At 42.2% G+C, this 17,330-nt stretch overlaps 1 protein-coding gene across 1 annotated transcript in view; it reads right to left on the reverse strand.

Annotated features, from left to right (window-relative positions):
• LOC117268597 (inactive phospholipase C-like protein 2) overlaps nucleotides 1-16,624 on the reverse strand; it is an 84,848-nt gene extending 68,224 nt beyond the window's left edge. Inside the window, exon 1 of the mRNA XM_033645186.2 lies at nucleotides 15,845-16,624. Coding sequence (XP_033501077.1) covers nucleotides 15,845-16,147 — 303 coding nt within the window. The 5' untranslated portion in view covers nucleotides 16,148-16,624. The remainder of the gene's footprint in view (nucleotides 1-15,844) is intronic.
• Nucleotides 16,625-17,330: the final 706 nt, after the last annotated feature.

Below are 17,330 nucleotides of genomic sequence, written 5' to 3' on the forward strand. Positions count from 1 at the left end.
AAGATCTGGGGTGAACAGTAATTACTGATATTATGAGAAACAAGGTCTCCTGTGGAAGAGGAAAGTCCAGTGAGGGAGCTCTGAGGTACACTTGGTTCCATCTCATGTTCAGCTTGTGTAGGTGTTGCAGTTTAAGAATGTGCTCATCAATAAAGGCACATGAGATTTCTTCTAATGTGTGGGCAGCCACCACAACTCGCGGTAAAATGTAAAAACATGGAACAAAACAGACAAAATGCATGAATGGAAGAGCGTAACCTAAATTATCTTTTCATCTTTGACTTATTCATTTCCAGGCGAATGTTGAGGTTGATTTCTAACAACCTAAAACGCTGAAAAAGGGTCAGTTATTGAATCAAACAAAGTTAAACTGCATGTCACATCCCCCACCAATCACACTCAGCTCCTGTGCTTAAAGCCCCCCAAATGTCCTCATTCTGTGCCATCTGTACCAGGGCAAAGAGAAAAATGGCACCATCTGTGAATCCCTGGCAAGATTTGTGAACCAGTGGTTGTCACCGACCACAACAGTAAAAAAACATCAGAATACAACAAGCATCTCCACACACACCAACCCATGTTGTTCATGGAACATGGTATTGAATACTGACACTGTTAGAGGTTCCTTTCACATTGGTGTCACCTTAGTGCTGCAGAACAAAATGAACCTGATCTCATTCGATTTTAAAAGGTGATAGATTTCTATGAGCTGTTTTCAGTGTGATGCATAATGCATTGTGCAATTTGCATCAGGCTTTTGCAGTGCATTGAGTTCCATAAAGCGGTTCAGACCAAAGATTCACGACTAGACGAGTTGAAGCTTGCAACTACTTGCAATGCGCTGGTCTGCAGCATTCTGAAAACAGGCCAGTTTACACCAATGCAACTAGACAAGACAATGTGTCATCTCCATAGCAACAACACTCTCTGTACTTCCGTTCTAACTTCCACTTTCCAGGCTTATTTTGTAGCTGAATTTGATTTGTAGCTTTTTACAATATGAATGAGGATAATGATAGTGAGATACTTGCTACAGTTTAGTTTAGTTTAGTTTAGTTTAGTTTATTTGTTTATTTGAAAAGGGACAATGTACATTAATCAACATTTAAAAAAAAAAAAATGTAAAATGCATCCGAAATAGCAGAGAGGCTAATTTTCATTGGTAGTCCCTTTGCCAGTTGTTAAAGGTATCAATAAAATACAACATCCAATATATATAAAAAAATAACCCATTAAAGATAAACATTATATAAAAGATAAACATTCTGTACAGCACACACATACCAATTGCATTTCTAGTTGTAATGAAAGGGCAAAACATTAATAAAATGGCCCAAGCTTAAGGCGGACTGTATCCATAATAAATATGCCACAATAATTTAAATAACCAGCGCTGATTAATCAGTCAATGAGTATGTGCGTGACATGAGCACATACAGCAAGAAACAGCAGTGACCCACGGTCTGACACCGACACATCATGAGGACAGAGACGGACGTATGTGTCAATGGCCACGGGGATTTAAATTGGACTCAGGCTTGGCGGGGAAAAAGCCGTCTATAGACAGTTTGTAACTGACTTGGCCAGCAGACGTCACTACAAGTTGATTGGCTGTTGAAACAGGTGATGTGCCTTACGTTCTAAAACCAGCCACTGGTGACCTGACAAGCTGAGTTGCAGGTGATGTCATCATCCAGCTTGAGTCGAGCTGACATAGGCCAGTTCACACAGCTGCGTCTCACTGGGAATCTTTGATCTGAACCGTGATTAAGACTTAAGAGCCATTCTAACAGCTCTGTAGGGCTTGGGAACATGCTCACAATGGCAGTGCTACAATGCTCATGGTTTACAGGTATAATATATACCACGTTTAGCATCTTAGCTTTGCATGTCAGCAACTATCGCTGAACACAAAGTGAAGCTGAGTCTGACAGGAACCGTATTATTACCTTGTCTAAGGTGGTTATGTTTTCAATTTGGTTTGTTTGTTCCTTAGCAGGATTATGGAAAAACTACAGGCCTGATTTTTATGAAACTTTGCGAAAGGTTGTAGTTTGGGCCAAGGAAGAACCCATAGTATTTTGGAGAGAATCCAAATCAAGGAGCAGAGACACAATTTATTTTACCCTTCTGGTAATATTGCTAGATAGGGCCTTGGTGGAGGTCTCCATTCTCTGAGTGCCCTTGTAGTTTCTGCATGTATTTGGTCATAAAACTGAATGTTTGTGCTTGAGGAGAAGGCAGGGGATCACCAAGGTTATTAGGATTCATCCTGTGGGAACCATGAATGTAATATAAAGGACAGCAAAGGAGACCTATATCGTTTACAGGTTTTTTTTTTCCTACAGCCACATTGACTTTAAAGGCACAGTTTTACCTGAGGTACAGAGGCTTCTTCTCTGTGCCGGTTATTGTTTGAGATTGTTTTGCTATAATGGACCTACACCTGCACTTGTATAGCGCCTTTCTAGTCTTCCGACCACTTTTTACACAATGAGTCACATTTGCCCATTCAAACACACATTCACACACTGGTGGCCCAATGCTTTGACGGGGGTTGCTGGAGGAGCATGGGATCGATCGGCTCATCTTCTGATTGGTGGACGACCCACTTCTCCTCATGAGCCACAGCCACGCCAATATTTTATTTGAATTTTGGTACCAAATCCAAAACACTGAATGAAGTCGAAAGTAGCACAATGATTTAAGAAAACAAAACTTTGCTCTGTAGCTTTAAGAATCTGTTTTTTATGGGCTACCAACATGTTACAGTCAGTACCAAGAAAATATTGAGGTTTGACACTCAGCCCTGTTGATAACGTGACTGAAAGCTGCAAACTGATCATAAGATAATCTCATTATGACGTCTGTCAACGACACCTTGAAAACACAGAGGCCTGCTCTGCCTTGTAAACCTCAAAAACAAAGATAAGAAGCACTTTGTGTTGTTCAGCTTTCAGAGTAGATGATTATAAGATCAAGCCCACGATTATAAAATCTATAAATAAGCTGAGGCCCGTGGTTAGTTGGGTCTTGACATGGTGCAAGGTTAGACAGAATGCAAGAGTGGAAGAACGCCATGACAAAAAAAAGCAAATATAGCAAAGCGGAGTAGACAGAACCCAGGATCCACACTGACAAGGGAGAAAAAAAACTAGAAACCAGACAACATAAGAAAGCCAGTGGGGTTTTTTTTCAGTAGCTCCACAAAAGTAGTTTCCACTCTAATCTATGGAAGTTCAAACCTCCAAACACAAGCTGTATTTGACCTGTGGTGAAACTGCAAAAAAAGGGCAGCAGAATGTGCTTTCAGTAAAACTAAAGATAACTTTGGCGAGTGATCAATATTTGTTGCCCACGATTAGGTCTGAAACACACTGATTATGACGAGCATATCTACATATATGTGTCGAAAAAGCTGCCAGACAGCTTGACTTATATATGACTCAGACTACGTACAGACACAGTATACTGTAACACCTAATAATATCCATGACGTCCTAACATCTCACCCGCTCTGGAATGCCTTAATGCACATCCACCCACAAGGTCTTATGGTCATGTTGCATCACTTCCTTCCTCCTGCAGTTCTCTCGTCTTATCTTTAGTTATTTGTTTCCCTCATTTTATTGTACTCTCTCAGGAAGCAGGTCTGAAGCATTTAGTTTTCTGTCACAATTCACTTTCAGTAAGGAATCTCCTGCTTCCTCCTAGCACTTTGCAAGAATGCTGCAACATTCACCATTAACATTCACTGCTGTCACTTTCGATATTGGAGTGACTGCGGCTGAAAATGACCACACACATGCACAAACATACACGTCCTAATTCATCCATCGCACCATTCATTCTACTAATTGTTCTCTCTCTGTTCTGATCTCAGGCACAGAGATAACTGCACTAGCCCACCCTGGGTCGCAGGAGGAGGAGGAGAAGGAACAGAAGAATGAAATGGTGCGGACATGAAGACAGTGCGCTCCCTCCGGTGGGCCAAACCTAACAGATTGACTGTCTGACTAAATAAAGCAAGGCCGATGAGGACTTGGCGCTGGTCTTACCTGTTACCATCCTTTTCTGCTCTTTTTAATTAAGTTGCACAATGAAAGAAACCCAAAGAAACAGAGCCAGCTCCATCTCATGTGTTTCCTTCCCATCAGCGGGATAACCAGGGGAAAACATCGGATTCACACAGACGTCTGTAACATAACCTGATGCCAAACTTGAAGCACAGGTGCTACACGTTGTGAACGAAAAAAATAGACAAGTGAGAATCGCACATAATTAAACATGACTCTCCTGAATATCCTTGAGTGTTACAATAGGATGCACTGAAACAATGCATTCTTGGGGTATTACACAGATTTGAAATTGTTTTCAAATGGCGATGTTAAAAAATGAACGTGCAACTTTTTATTTTGTTGAGCTGTTGCAAACAGTTTCATCATCCTTAGTCACACAGCACTCGTCTGATTGCGCTGGTACATTCCCTTCCTGTCTTACTGCACATTAACAAGAGGAAAAAAATGTGATTGAGAGGATGTGCCACATGTTCTATGTACAGACTGTAAAAAACATGTCAGAGCAAAGCCAAGTGGAGCATCTTTCTCAGACATATTGTCTCTTTCATCCATCTGAACCCCACTCCTCTAGCCCAGATGAACCTGGCAAACATCCAGCTGATAAATCTGAATATTACTCATCCTTACTTATGTCCTTGAAAACACCTATCCTGGGAGACCCTTCTGGTATCATCTCCTGATCTGTCCTGCTTAGAGATTTTTCTCTGTCACGAGGTCAGACCACACGCACAATAAAGCGCCAGCATCCTGCCCCGGCTGTGGTCTCATTGCTTTTGCACACGTCCCACAAGCATCATCAAGATAAGGCATCACCTCAAACACATCCTGGTGGTGTCCAATCAAATCAACTGGCCTTGTTTGAAGGAGTTGTCTTTGTCTGGGGCCCAATTTGACACATGGGTAACTGAGGTTCCAGCTCAAGTCATTATCCTTTAAGGGAATAAAGGCGGAGGAAGGATTAAGAGGCAACTTTGGACAACTCCACCCCCGTGAAAAAAAGAGGCCGACAGCCAAAGGACAAGAGGAACTCTATTGGTCTGTGTCGTCTATGCTGTTAAGGGAGTGGAAAAGTCAAATATACCAAATCCTTGTCAGAGCTGTGATAGCTGTTAGCCTAGTCTAGTGTTTGCTAATTAGCATTAGTGATTTGAAACTGTAGCTACGGCTGAATAAAGAGTATGGCTGAATAAAGCGTTCTCATCTCAAACATAAGCTCCATATCACTCTCCAATAGAAACTTAGATTGTGACTGATCTATTTAATTTTTCTCTTCTTTAAGACACCTCCTCTTTTCTCTGCTCTGATCTGGTAGTTAAACGACAGCAATGTAGCTTGAAGCGATAACACATTTTGGAGAGACGAGAGAAACTTACCAGGGGCCTCATTTATAAAGGAGTGCTTAGGATTCATACTAAAAGTTGACATGCGCCCAAAAGCTGAAAATGGTGTGCGCCAAAAAATAATCTTATTTATAAAACCGTGCGCACGCACACTTGCACGCAGTGTTCTCTTTATAAATCACAGACCTCCTGGAGTTGTGAGCACCCAGATCTGCCTCATATTCCGCCCTCTACACGCCCTAGTTCAACCATAAATGGTCATGCAAATCACCTCATGAATGCGATCTGCATATAAATAAGCCGGCATGCGAGTGTTCTCTCGTTGTGAGTCACGGCGACAGGTGTGAGAAACGAACCAAAAAACGGAATTTCTCCGAGACTGAGCTCGAGACCCTTTAGTGGGAGGTGGAGGACTGAAGAAAGATTTTATTTGGTGGCCACAGCAGTGGGATCACTAATAAAGCAAAAAAAGTGGCAACACATCAGCCCTGCTGATGCTGTCAGCTGTGTCTGTGGGACTGCACAGACAGTGACAGAACCAAAAAAAAAAAGTGGTCTGATCTAAAGGTACACCAGATATTTCTACTCCTTTACCAACATGTAGTTAATGTGTTGCTTTTAAATTTGAGGATGTTTGACACTGATGTGCGACATAAAGAATCACATTTATTAAAGGTGGAGGCAAAAAGGAGTATGTGCCAGTGCCATCTTGCACAGTTACGCACGAGGGTCACCGCAGTATTTATATGTTTATGGCAATTAGTCTGATCAGACACCCGGCCTGAATTACAGCATGAACCAGTGGTATCCCTGTCCCAAAATACAACGTGTAATTTGAAATACAATTCAAAGATGAAAGTGTAATAGGCGAACACGTTTCTGTAACGGTTGTGCTTAATGGCTGTATTTCGAGACATGATAAATGCACTGGAAATATTTAGCTAAATAAATATATTCCATGCAGTCGCCCCATCCTCTCCCCCTCCTGCGCTCACAGAGTGGACAATGAGACGTTAGAGGCAGTGCGGATTAAATACGTATTTAGAAAGAATTTCAATTTAGGATTTGAGTTGGATTTTACAACGTTTTTATGAAACAATTATCACTCACTCCAAGCGCAAAATAAGGCTGCTGGATTTAATTTCAATGATAACGTGGATCTAAGGTGGATATAGCATGACATTAAATTTGTGTTAGACATCAATAAAAATCTGACTCCACTTCTCCACCTCGCCGTCTGCGTCGCCACTTCCCAGTGTCTCCAAAATGTGCGCATGCATGACTCAGAGTTTGCTTACAGGTGCGCACATTCTCCCGCCAAGTTTATTTTTATAAATCACAATCTTTGCGTGGGAAGTGGCGTACGCCACTTTCAAGCCCCGTTTTGTGCATAAGCAAGCTTTGTAAATGAGGCCCCAGGTCTGTCAAATAACCCTCAAGTACAAAGCCAAACAAAAAACATAAAACTAAAAAATACACAAATCACACCTCCATCTCGCTCTGCCGAGACATTAATCACTCCTGGTAATGTATTTGGAGCTCCTCACTTCAGTGTTTCTCTGTGCGCGAGTGACCTTTATAAAACTTGCTCCCTGTTTGACGATAAACTGTGAACTCAGACACAAAGAGGCCTATTTGAGATGTTTGTATTTTGCAGATTGTTGCTTTGAGAGAAGCAGCCAAGAGAGCAAGCAGTGATTCAGCAGCCCCAGACGTCTGTAATCACCACTTCACATCTTCTGCTGCCGCCTTTCCAAAGCAGTGCAGATCTCTGTTTTCCAAAAATATCTAAGCGTTCAGTGCGGGGTGCTGCTGCAAGAGACATGGGAATCACATTAAAATCCTTAGAAGTCACATGGATTTTATTCCAACTTTCTGGATCTCTGACCATATTCCATTACTTTGAATTAAATTTTTGGAGGGAGCCCTTAATCTACATAAAGCCTGTGACAAGAGCAGTGAAGCATGGAAAGACTCTTATTCCAATTCTCATCATCATCATCATCTCAGATGATCCCACTAAATGTAATCAGTGTTATAAGTTCAGGCTCGTACCGAGGTGTCCTAAGTCCTTGAGAGGATCAAACAAATCTCACATTAGCTAAACAATAGCCAGAAGCAGAGGCAGCCTGATGATGGGATCCATCAGGGGGCAGAAATTTGTGTATTGGCAAGAATATGGGTATTCGATATCTATCAGAACACAGGGGTACAATTCAATATACTGCAATGTATTGCGATATTGTAAGCAAGGTGAGATACTGCAATTTTTTTTAAATCGTAGAACTACACAGAACTACACTGCTCAAAAAAATGTTTACGGTATAACACCAACTTCAGGGTATAACACCAACTTCAGGGATATCAATCTGTCCATTTAGGAAGCACAAGTGATTGTGAATCAGTTTCACCTGCTTTGGTGCAAATGAAAGTGACAACAGGTGCCATGGAGGGGCAAAAGCAAGACAACCCCAAAAAGGGAATGGCTTTGCATGTGATGGCCACAGACAGTTGCTCTCTCCTTATCCTTCCTGACTGATTCTTCTCTAGTTTTGTGTTCTCCTAGTGTCCTTGTCACTACTGGTAGCATGAGGTGGTACCTGCAGCCCAGTCTGGTTGCACAGGTAGTCCAGCTCCTCCAGGATGGCACATCCATATGTGTGGTCGCAAGAAGGTTTGCTGTGTCTCCCAGCACAGTCTCGAGAGCATGGAGGAGATACCAGGAGGTCGGCCATTACACGTGGAGAGATGGACAGGGCCGTTGAAGGGCATCGACCCAGCAGCAGGACCAGTATCTGCTCCTTTGTGTGAGGAGGAACAGGAGGAGCACTGCCAGAGCCCTATAGAATGACTTCCATCAGGCTACTGGTGTGCATGTTTCTGACCAAACTGTCAGAAACAGGCTCCATGAGGGTGGCTCATTCACCTCATTCACACTCACCTAATAAACTTAACAAGCAAACTATCCCAACATCGGAATGAAATGGAAATTTTTTGCCAACACTAGATATCAAACAAAAGTTAAGAGACTGTGTCATGTTAAATTGCTAAGAGCTGAAAATTCTTCTGTGCAGAAAGCAGAAGATAAAATATCTTGGAGCCTGAATGGGCAAAGCCTCCCCTCCTCCAGGCAGCTGCCCCATGTCCACAGCTGCCTGTACCAAAGAGCAGCATCAAAGCAAGGAGCGCTCACTCTGCAGCTAAATCTGGAAACATCCACAACAGTACACAAACAAAGACAAACAAACAAACAACAAAAAGAGCACAACTGCTTGACTTGTAGGAATCTCTGTTGATTGAGGGGTCTCCAAATTAGAATCTTGGAGGGCAGTGCTAAAAAACTTTTGCTTTTTTATGCAATCAGAACAGTGGGATCTGCTTTTGTATTTATCACAGTCCCTGTAACATATTAATGATATGCTATGTTACGTTGCAGGAGGAGTCAAATGGCTGAAGATAGATTACAACACCGAAGGATCTAGCAGTTGAGGGTCTAAAAACAACACAAAATGAACCACTAACACCATTTTTTTTTTTTGAGTCAATACAGTATCACAAAACATAATATCACAATATTCAAGTGTATCTATAATTTTTTACATACCTAAGACAATGTACTCTTGTGTGACAGATCCCCCACAGCTATGCTCCTAAACAGGTTTTTAAGTAAACTTTTTAAAATGTCACAGATGAAAACACTGAATTACTTGTGTTTCCTTCACCAGGAGGCTTCTGGAAAATATATTACACGGTAGCTAAATGCAAAAGTAAAAAATCACTTACTATTGTGCACTGCTTCTGACTGCCAGCTGGTACTACTGACATTATAAGGCAATCCACATATACTAAGACTTTTGATAGTGATGAATTTGTTGCTGCTGCTTAAAAATAAATAAAAAGACATGCACTAGTGTTTGTTGATTGGATCAATTAAGATGTGAATGGCCATACAATCACACCTACCATGAAACAAATGAAACACAAATATATCAGTACCTAGAGGCTGCAGTGGACAAATATTTCAGAACATCAGCAGTCACTTGTTGCAGCTACTGAGCAATATATCAAGCTGAGTTTTCCAGCAGACAAACTGACAAATATTGACAAACTAATTTCCAACCCAAGTGAGTTTAAACACTTTAGGGGATATTGAGAAAAAAACACCATCGTTTGGTTACAAATAAGAATTTATGAGAGGTCTGTGGACACCCGAGGTGGACTTGGGGAGCCAGAGCAATGACAGTTAGAATCTACATTTCAATGCAAACAACATGCTGCACATAAGAAGCGGGCCCTCCCTTTATGTTTGCATAAGCCTATATGTCACTAAATAAACAAATGCCTGCAACATCAGCTCCATACTTGTTTTGCACATGAGCGACAACTGACAGTTGGTGTAAAATAACAGGTAAAGCCATAGTTGTTGGTGCCTCAACTAATTTCCATGTTAATGTTACACTACAAATTTGGAGTACAGTGACCGATTCTTTTCACAGGGGCTGTTATTACTTGTAGAATCAGTGTCTTGATGTCAAAATGCATCTTCACATCAAAACAAATCCCTTGAATTGTTTATTGTTTATTGTTTATTTCTAGGATCCCCATTAGCTGATGGGATGTCATGACATCAGCTATTCTTCCTGGGGTCCTATGAATATGAACCTTCAAGGCGACAGATATCTTCAACATGATAATATAACCTGTCATAGTGAAGAAATCCTCCAGACTATCTGAATATTCATATGAAATGACCTGGCGACCATCCCTGATATCAATCTCGCTGAACCCCTGTGGGATGAACTCAATTGCACCATAATAAAGGACTCTCCATCCATCAACCATGTGCCATTATGAAAGACACTCATGTCTGCATGTTCAGCTTGAACGCTGGGACACTACAGGTCCTCCGTTGAGTCTGTGGCACGATGCGTGGGAGCTGTTATCAGAGCCAGAGGTGGTCAAACACAGTACTGAACTGCTTTTCCTATTTATGTGGTCAGCAAGTGGAGGAGGATGACTTTGAGATTAGACGGAGCCCTGTTCCTATGTGGCAGAAAGGCTCACTTTACCATAGGCAGGTTTGGAGAATCAAATTACACCTTGAGTTTCCTGTTTTTAACCCAGGAATTGTCTAACCTTCGAAAAAGAAAATGTTTTTTTCAATCTTTCCTTTTACAGCTGGCGTAGGCAGATATCCTGAAAAGAAAAAAAAGAAGAATTTAAAAACAAACCCTCCTCCTGCAATTCCCTCTCTTCCCTGTCTGTCCTAAGCCCCCTCACTAGACAATTATGGGCATTCGCTCATGTTGCATAGGGTAACCCTGTGTTTCCCGTACATTGATTTATTTTATCTAATTTCATACACAGCTCATTCACTCAGCCCCTCTTTGCCCTGCTCTCTCTCTGTTAATCAGACCACCAATGAGACAAGAATTAGCTAAGTAGCCACTCCATGGTCCCCTTACCTCACTCCCCAACATTGCTGCGGCTGCTGACTGGGTGTCCATCTCTGAAGCTGCTGCCTGCTCTTGTATGGGAGATTTGGTATGCAGCAGCGGGAGTGAGGTGGAGGATACACTGTGATTTGAGGCTATAGCTAATGTTTGTTCACATAAAAGTGAACTTGAAGCCACAGCCGTGAGCCTTTAGCTCTGGTAAGTGAAAGGCTAAACAGTTAGCAACATTTTCTTTCCATCTCTGAAACGCCTTGCTGATATCAACATGTATTTTATTTCATAAATTGTCATACTCTCTTTTAAATAAGTCCGTCTTACTCTTGGTTGCTTTGAAGTGTAGGCACTTGTTGCCAATGCTGGTATAGTAACATTCTCTGCAGGATTCTTCGCCATTAAATCAGGTTTTCACAGAGGGGACGTCTGCATTTGTAGAACAGCCAATAAGAACATCCCATAGCGCACTCGATTTTCTAAAGCCTGAAAACAGAGCCAAGAGGAGTTTTCTCTCAGTCCCCTTGAATTACAATATGCTCAAGGTTTATTATGGGATTTTTGCCCAATGATACCAAAATTAAACTGCCTACCCCAGCTTTAACTAAAGATACCGACTTTGGTTGGCTTAAATGGTAAATCTCTTTTTTATTTATGGGGCTTTCACACCACTACACAGTAACCTATCGCCTCAAGTCATTCCAGTGAGGGGAAGGTGACAGGGGGGAAGTGGTTTCCAACACAACAGTAGGGGTATGAAGCAGTTGATGCCCGTGTGAACATGCACAGGTTTTTTTTATGTTGTGCAGAATTCACTGTATCGAACTTCTGGTGGTAGCTGCCTGGATTTCGGCAATTTAAATAGAAAGGGGTGGGAATCACGAAAAAGAAAGAAGACAGGATGGAGGCGCAAATAATGCTGGTGTCTAAAGACCAGTTGGACAAGATGGCGCTAACAACTTATAAGGACAACCAAAACAAATTTTAAGCTGGGATAGCATTTCCACAAACTTTCAGCTGACTGCTTAATTGTCCAAATATGTAAAAATCTTTGGTAATTTTAGTCTTGTTTAACTACAGTATGCAGCAACAGGCTAGCTTGCACTTCTGCCAGTGGTGTTCACCAAAGCACCTGCCTGTTAGCCAGGCTGTTTACTGTAGCAGCAGCAGCAGCAGCAGCAGCAGCCACTTTTAAAAAAGCTCTTGCAGGTAGGTGGTTGTCAGGGCAGTTGCTGCGCGGCAGTAACACAGCGGCTTTAGACTGATTGAAAATCAAAGTATCACTTCTTCCTCTAGGATGTCCTCTTTTTCACTCATTCGGAGAAGCTTTAGCTCTCGGTCGACAGGATTGACCCCTCTATAAGCCCATAATGCATGTCCCTTATTGAGCATCCCGATACACTCATGAGTTGATGAGGGGCACACTGGGTCATATTGGCGCCCAAATCTATTATGTGAGGTCATGAACGAGAAGATGAATTGATATCCTGCCACTCATGGAGGCAGAGTGCGGAGGTGGATGGGAGAGAGGACCTTACGCAAGACAGACTGATAACCGAGTCTGATCTTTATTGATCTTAATTCCGTACGGACATTAACGGTGTTACATCATTGATGTCTTTCTTTCTGTTTGGATTACTTTTAACCCAGCCATCAACTGTTTTTTTTTTCTATCTCTGAAAATAAATGTTTGACCTTTAATCTGCTGCTAAGGTTAAAGGCTCAACAAAATGCAGGGAAGAGGAGAGGGGAAAAGGTAATAATGAAGAGAAAGATATGGCAAATGTTTTGGAGAGCTGCAGTTATAATAAGATGCGATAGCGTCAGCCTCAAATTCTGCGTAAATTCATCCTCTTTCTCTAGTCATGCTGGTTGTCAGTTCCCTCCACCCAGCAGCCAGGCTGGAGCCGGCCTTGCAGCTGTCCACAGTCCAGCATTACATAACGAGGCTGCATCACAAACCCCCCTCTAGACACTTTGCAGCTTCTCCACGATGACACTGTCACCCTGCTGAGGAAATGGCAAGAGGACAAAGTTGCATGCCCGCTTCAGGGACGGACGCACTAACTCTCTCTTCTAAGATTTACTTGTCGAGGGCCAAGTTAATGAGGTAATGCAGTACGGTAATTGCTCATTTGCTTCCCTATTCCCATGGACCCATGGCCCCTTCACCTTTTAAACCTCCATTCAAACACACACACACACACACACACACACACACACACACACACACAGCAAAGTGTTGCTCAAGTGTGGTTGGCTATGCTGGAGCTCTACATGAACCAAGTCTACAGAATGGCTGACCCAGTTTCCCGCCATGCTCCGCTCAAAGAGTGCGTATCATTTCGTGACTATAATGTGTAATGCCTCTTTCCAAAGGTGCTTGAGCAAATCAAACCCCACTTAGACACACCTGCTGAACGTGATACAATGTCAAGTGGTACAAGACACATTTCAGGCAATGTGACAGGAGAGTTTCACCTTGAGTATCTGAAATGCTCAAACCTGTTCTACAAGGCCATGTGATCAACATAAGACAGAGTGACTGCAATGATATTTGCTAACAAGTTATGGCTGAAGGACCTTTGTCAACTTGAAACTGTTCCTGAGAAGGAGAAGACATTGAACTGGTGATTTGTTTGAAAACTGTCTATTAAAATCATTTTAAATTCAATCAAAATAGCAGAAGTTTATAATAGTTTCATATCTGAAGAAGTGTTAGAAGGGTCTGAAGTGCAGCTGAAACATAAAAGAAGGGAATTCCTCAAGCTGTGCAAGTACATTTTCCCTATGTGACTATTGTCAGCTGATCAGTCTTTCACATATGAAGAAGAGCCTTGGAAATGTCAGGGCATTCAGAGAGAGTATAATGGATTACTACTGGGGTCATTAGAACAACTGTAGAGTGACAAGAGTCCAGCAACACTTGATGTTATTCAAGACAGTCAAAGACCGACAGTATGTTGATTCTTCTGATTTCCAAATATATCACATGGGCCATTTCATTCCAGTGCAGTGAGAGCATGTCTCAGTTATAGAAACACATCGACACAGCCTCAGGTTCAGTTAATGGGTTTGTGCATCACCACTGATGAACTCATTTTTAGAGCTGTCCTTGGTTATTTTAGGAGACAATACATGAGAATTCGCTGTACTTCATTACACCATGCTACCGAAGCTCAGCAGGATCACTTTCTGACGGCGTGTGAACACGATACTCAGAGAATCAACCTTTGAAGATTTGTTATCAATCACATTTAGACAGCACAATCCCCTCCAGCTTTCCTGTCATGTTTTGCTCATGAGCTTCACATCCATGGGCTGATTGGTGTGGAGGCAGAGGAGGGATGTCAGGTTTTCAAGACATGTAATATTTCAAATTTTTTTGTGTTTGCTGTAAACACCATGGAAGAACCTCAGGATAAAAATAGCAAAGAATTCTACCTTTATTTATATTCTATTACGTTGACAACACTCAACCAACGTTGGCGTCTGTGTTAATACAAACATACATGCTGTTTGTGGGAGGGTACACTGTGTTTGCCCACATCCAAAGGGAATCCAGTGATGGGGGCTACAAACAATTAGCCACTGTTTTGTGTCAGTTGCTCAATAAACTAGGTCTAATATGACAGAACGCAACTCTCCAGTGTGTCCCACCTACGCAATCCTTGTATCTCCACCAAGGACCCCACAATGCAGTCTGTCATGATAACAGATTGCACTCTGTGTTGTAAAAGCAATTCATTCTTGTGCATTAAATTCACAGCATGGGGTACCATTATTTAATTCATATGAGGAAACTTGCCACTTTGCCTATGTTCGTGTGTGTAAGACTAGTTCATTAACCTCCAGTAATGGGAGCACAAATTAGGGTTGGGTAACCACTAAAATTTTAACATCACACTGTCCATTACTGAAAGAGCTACAGGATATGGAGAGAGAGATGGTCTACAAATTAAGTTTACAGTGGCAAAAGTTTCAAAGCACACCAGATTCTGTGCACCTTCTGTTTAACCAAAACCTGCTATTACTTCAGCACTGTCAGGTGTTAAAAAAAATTACACCCGGCTGCATGGCAACTCAACTGAAAGCTTGATATACTGACTACTGAATGTTATATCTAAATCCAAGGGTGTAGCTTTTGTTTCAACATTAGGGGGGAACACATATAAAATGAGGGGTTTGGGGGTCCTCTGATAAAAAAAGAGAGCATCAAACACTTAATTTCCTGCATTCTGGTGAATTTTCATGCACCAGTTTGTGCCTTTTCTACATCAATGTCTTTAATGTGGTCAAAATAATAGTCCTCTGCTTTTTTTAATGTTTTTATTGGGAGAGACAAATGCACATCCACCCCCCACCCACATTTTTTTTAATTTTTTTTTAAAAGGCTACACCTATACCTAAATCTAAACTTTGGTTACTGCAGATGTAGCAACTAATTCCAGAGAACGCAGATTCTCAAACTCTTTTTGCTTAAGTTTGAATTGGCACTAAAGCTCACAACCTGCAGAGATTAGGTAATAATTAAATAAATATACTTTTTTTTTCAGATAGCCAACTTCATGTCAGAGAGTTCATTTAATCAGATTGACATATAAATGCAGGGACATCCACATGTGAAGGATCCAAAATACAGGAGAGCCTAATCCGTTATTCTTAACTATTGTGTCATATTTGTGTTGTTGCAATAAGTGGGGACATAACGTCTGATTCAGGGTAATTCTGGGTAATTCCCTTATGCATGTAATTGTGCTAAACTTCTACAGTGAGTTGCTAAAATAAAAGCATCTTAATCCTCATGTTCCTGGGGTACCCAGTGGAACTCTAAGGACCCCTGGAAGTGTCTGGACCACACATTTATAAAGCCCTTTTCTTACGCTATAAAGTGGCACAGCCACTTAGCAAATTCCCCTTGTGTCACCTTGACAATCGCTGACAAGGAGAATTAAGTGTTTCAGTGTAGGCTACCAACCTTCATGATGCCGCAAGGTGTGTTTCCAGCTCCCTGACTTCTCTCGGCGGAATTATCACGGCTGCCACTCCCGATCCTTGGACTGCTGTGCTCCCTGTACCGTCCATTGGTGTAAACTCCTTCGGCGCCGTAGCCCTGGGCAGCAGCCGACACCTCCAAGTATGCCCGGGTACCGGTCAGAGTCACCGCCGCCGCATCGCCGGTGACTCCCGCTGTATTGGTCGCGCCCTGGGCTGGCGGGGCGCCGATGGTAGGATCCAGAAAATGTCCCGACACAACATCTGAAGCGTGTACCCCTGCCATGATCCGCCGGTGTTACAGCAAAGCCCTCCCCTCTTCAATGTAAAAACAGCCCATTTTCTCAAAGCACGGTGGACTTGTTGACGTCCAGGGCGGCTCTCCTTCTTCTCCGGATCACCAGTGCTGGTCCATCATCGGGGCGCACGGTCGCGTGTGAAGCCGGGCAGCGGATGGTTAGATTGAAGCCGTCCTGGTCAAATAATGAGCAGACGGCGTACCCCGCACGCGACCTCCTCCGAGAAGCTTTCTGGAGCCGTCTGCTGAAAAACACTGAAGAGAATGACTTATGCCTGGGGTTTTGCTGCTGCCGGTTATGTTTACGGCTTGCACTTTCGTCTCATTGTCCTCAAAAATCTGTTTCGCTCACCACGTCCGCTTCTGTGGACTCTCCGCTGTGCGCATCGCCTCGCGTCCTGCTCACTTTTGCAGTGCTTGCAGACGGGAGAGAGCTTCCCCTCTCACATGTATCCGCGGGACAAATTCAAGACTGCGAGAGCGCAATCGCAATGAGCCCCAAAACGCATGCACACAGGAGCGCGTGCGTGTACAATTCAACCCGGCATCTCTCGCGCGCAATCACAGTGATTCTTCAGACGTGCGCGCGCACCATTTCCCCACTACTTACAGACGATATTGAATGTTTGTGCGTTCAAGGCCAAACATTGGATCCTTTGTTATTCACTTTAGACTCTGTAGTTCTATTATAGAAAACAGCAACGTTATGTTTAATGTGAAGAACACCATACAGCTCTCAACTCCCCCACAAACTCACTCTCTACCAGTAAGCAGGCTCTCCATAGGAGGGCGCTAGGGAAAAAATAATTAAAACTGGATTTTTAAAAGTATAAAATAAACATTTTATGAAAATCAGATTTTAAAATGGTAATTTATATACACACACACACACATATATATATATATATATATATATATATATATATATATATATATATATATATGTATATATATAATTTTTCTCCTCATTTTATTTTAGTAAAAAATTCTGACCTGTACACATGAGGACCCATTTATTGAAATGATGCAGTATCCTCTTGGCAAAGAAAAAAAAAAGAGAAAATGATCAGTGTTATATACAAGGAAATAGTAGTTTAAACCTGCAACCACCTACAGCCAAGTAAATTACTGCCGCAATCATAGGTGTAGATTTCAGGGAGAAGCACGGGAC

The sequence above is a fragment of the Epinephelus lanceolatus genome, chromosome 18, assembly GCF_041903045.1.
Source record: "Epinephelus lanceolatus isolate andai-2023 chromosome 18, ASM4190304v1, whole genome shotgun sequence".
NCBI classification, from domain to species: domain Eukaryota; kingdom Metazoa; phylum Chordata; class Actinopteri; order Perciformes; family Serranidae; genus Epinephelus; species Epinephelus lanceolatus.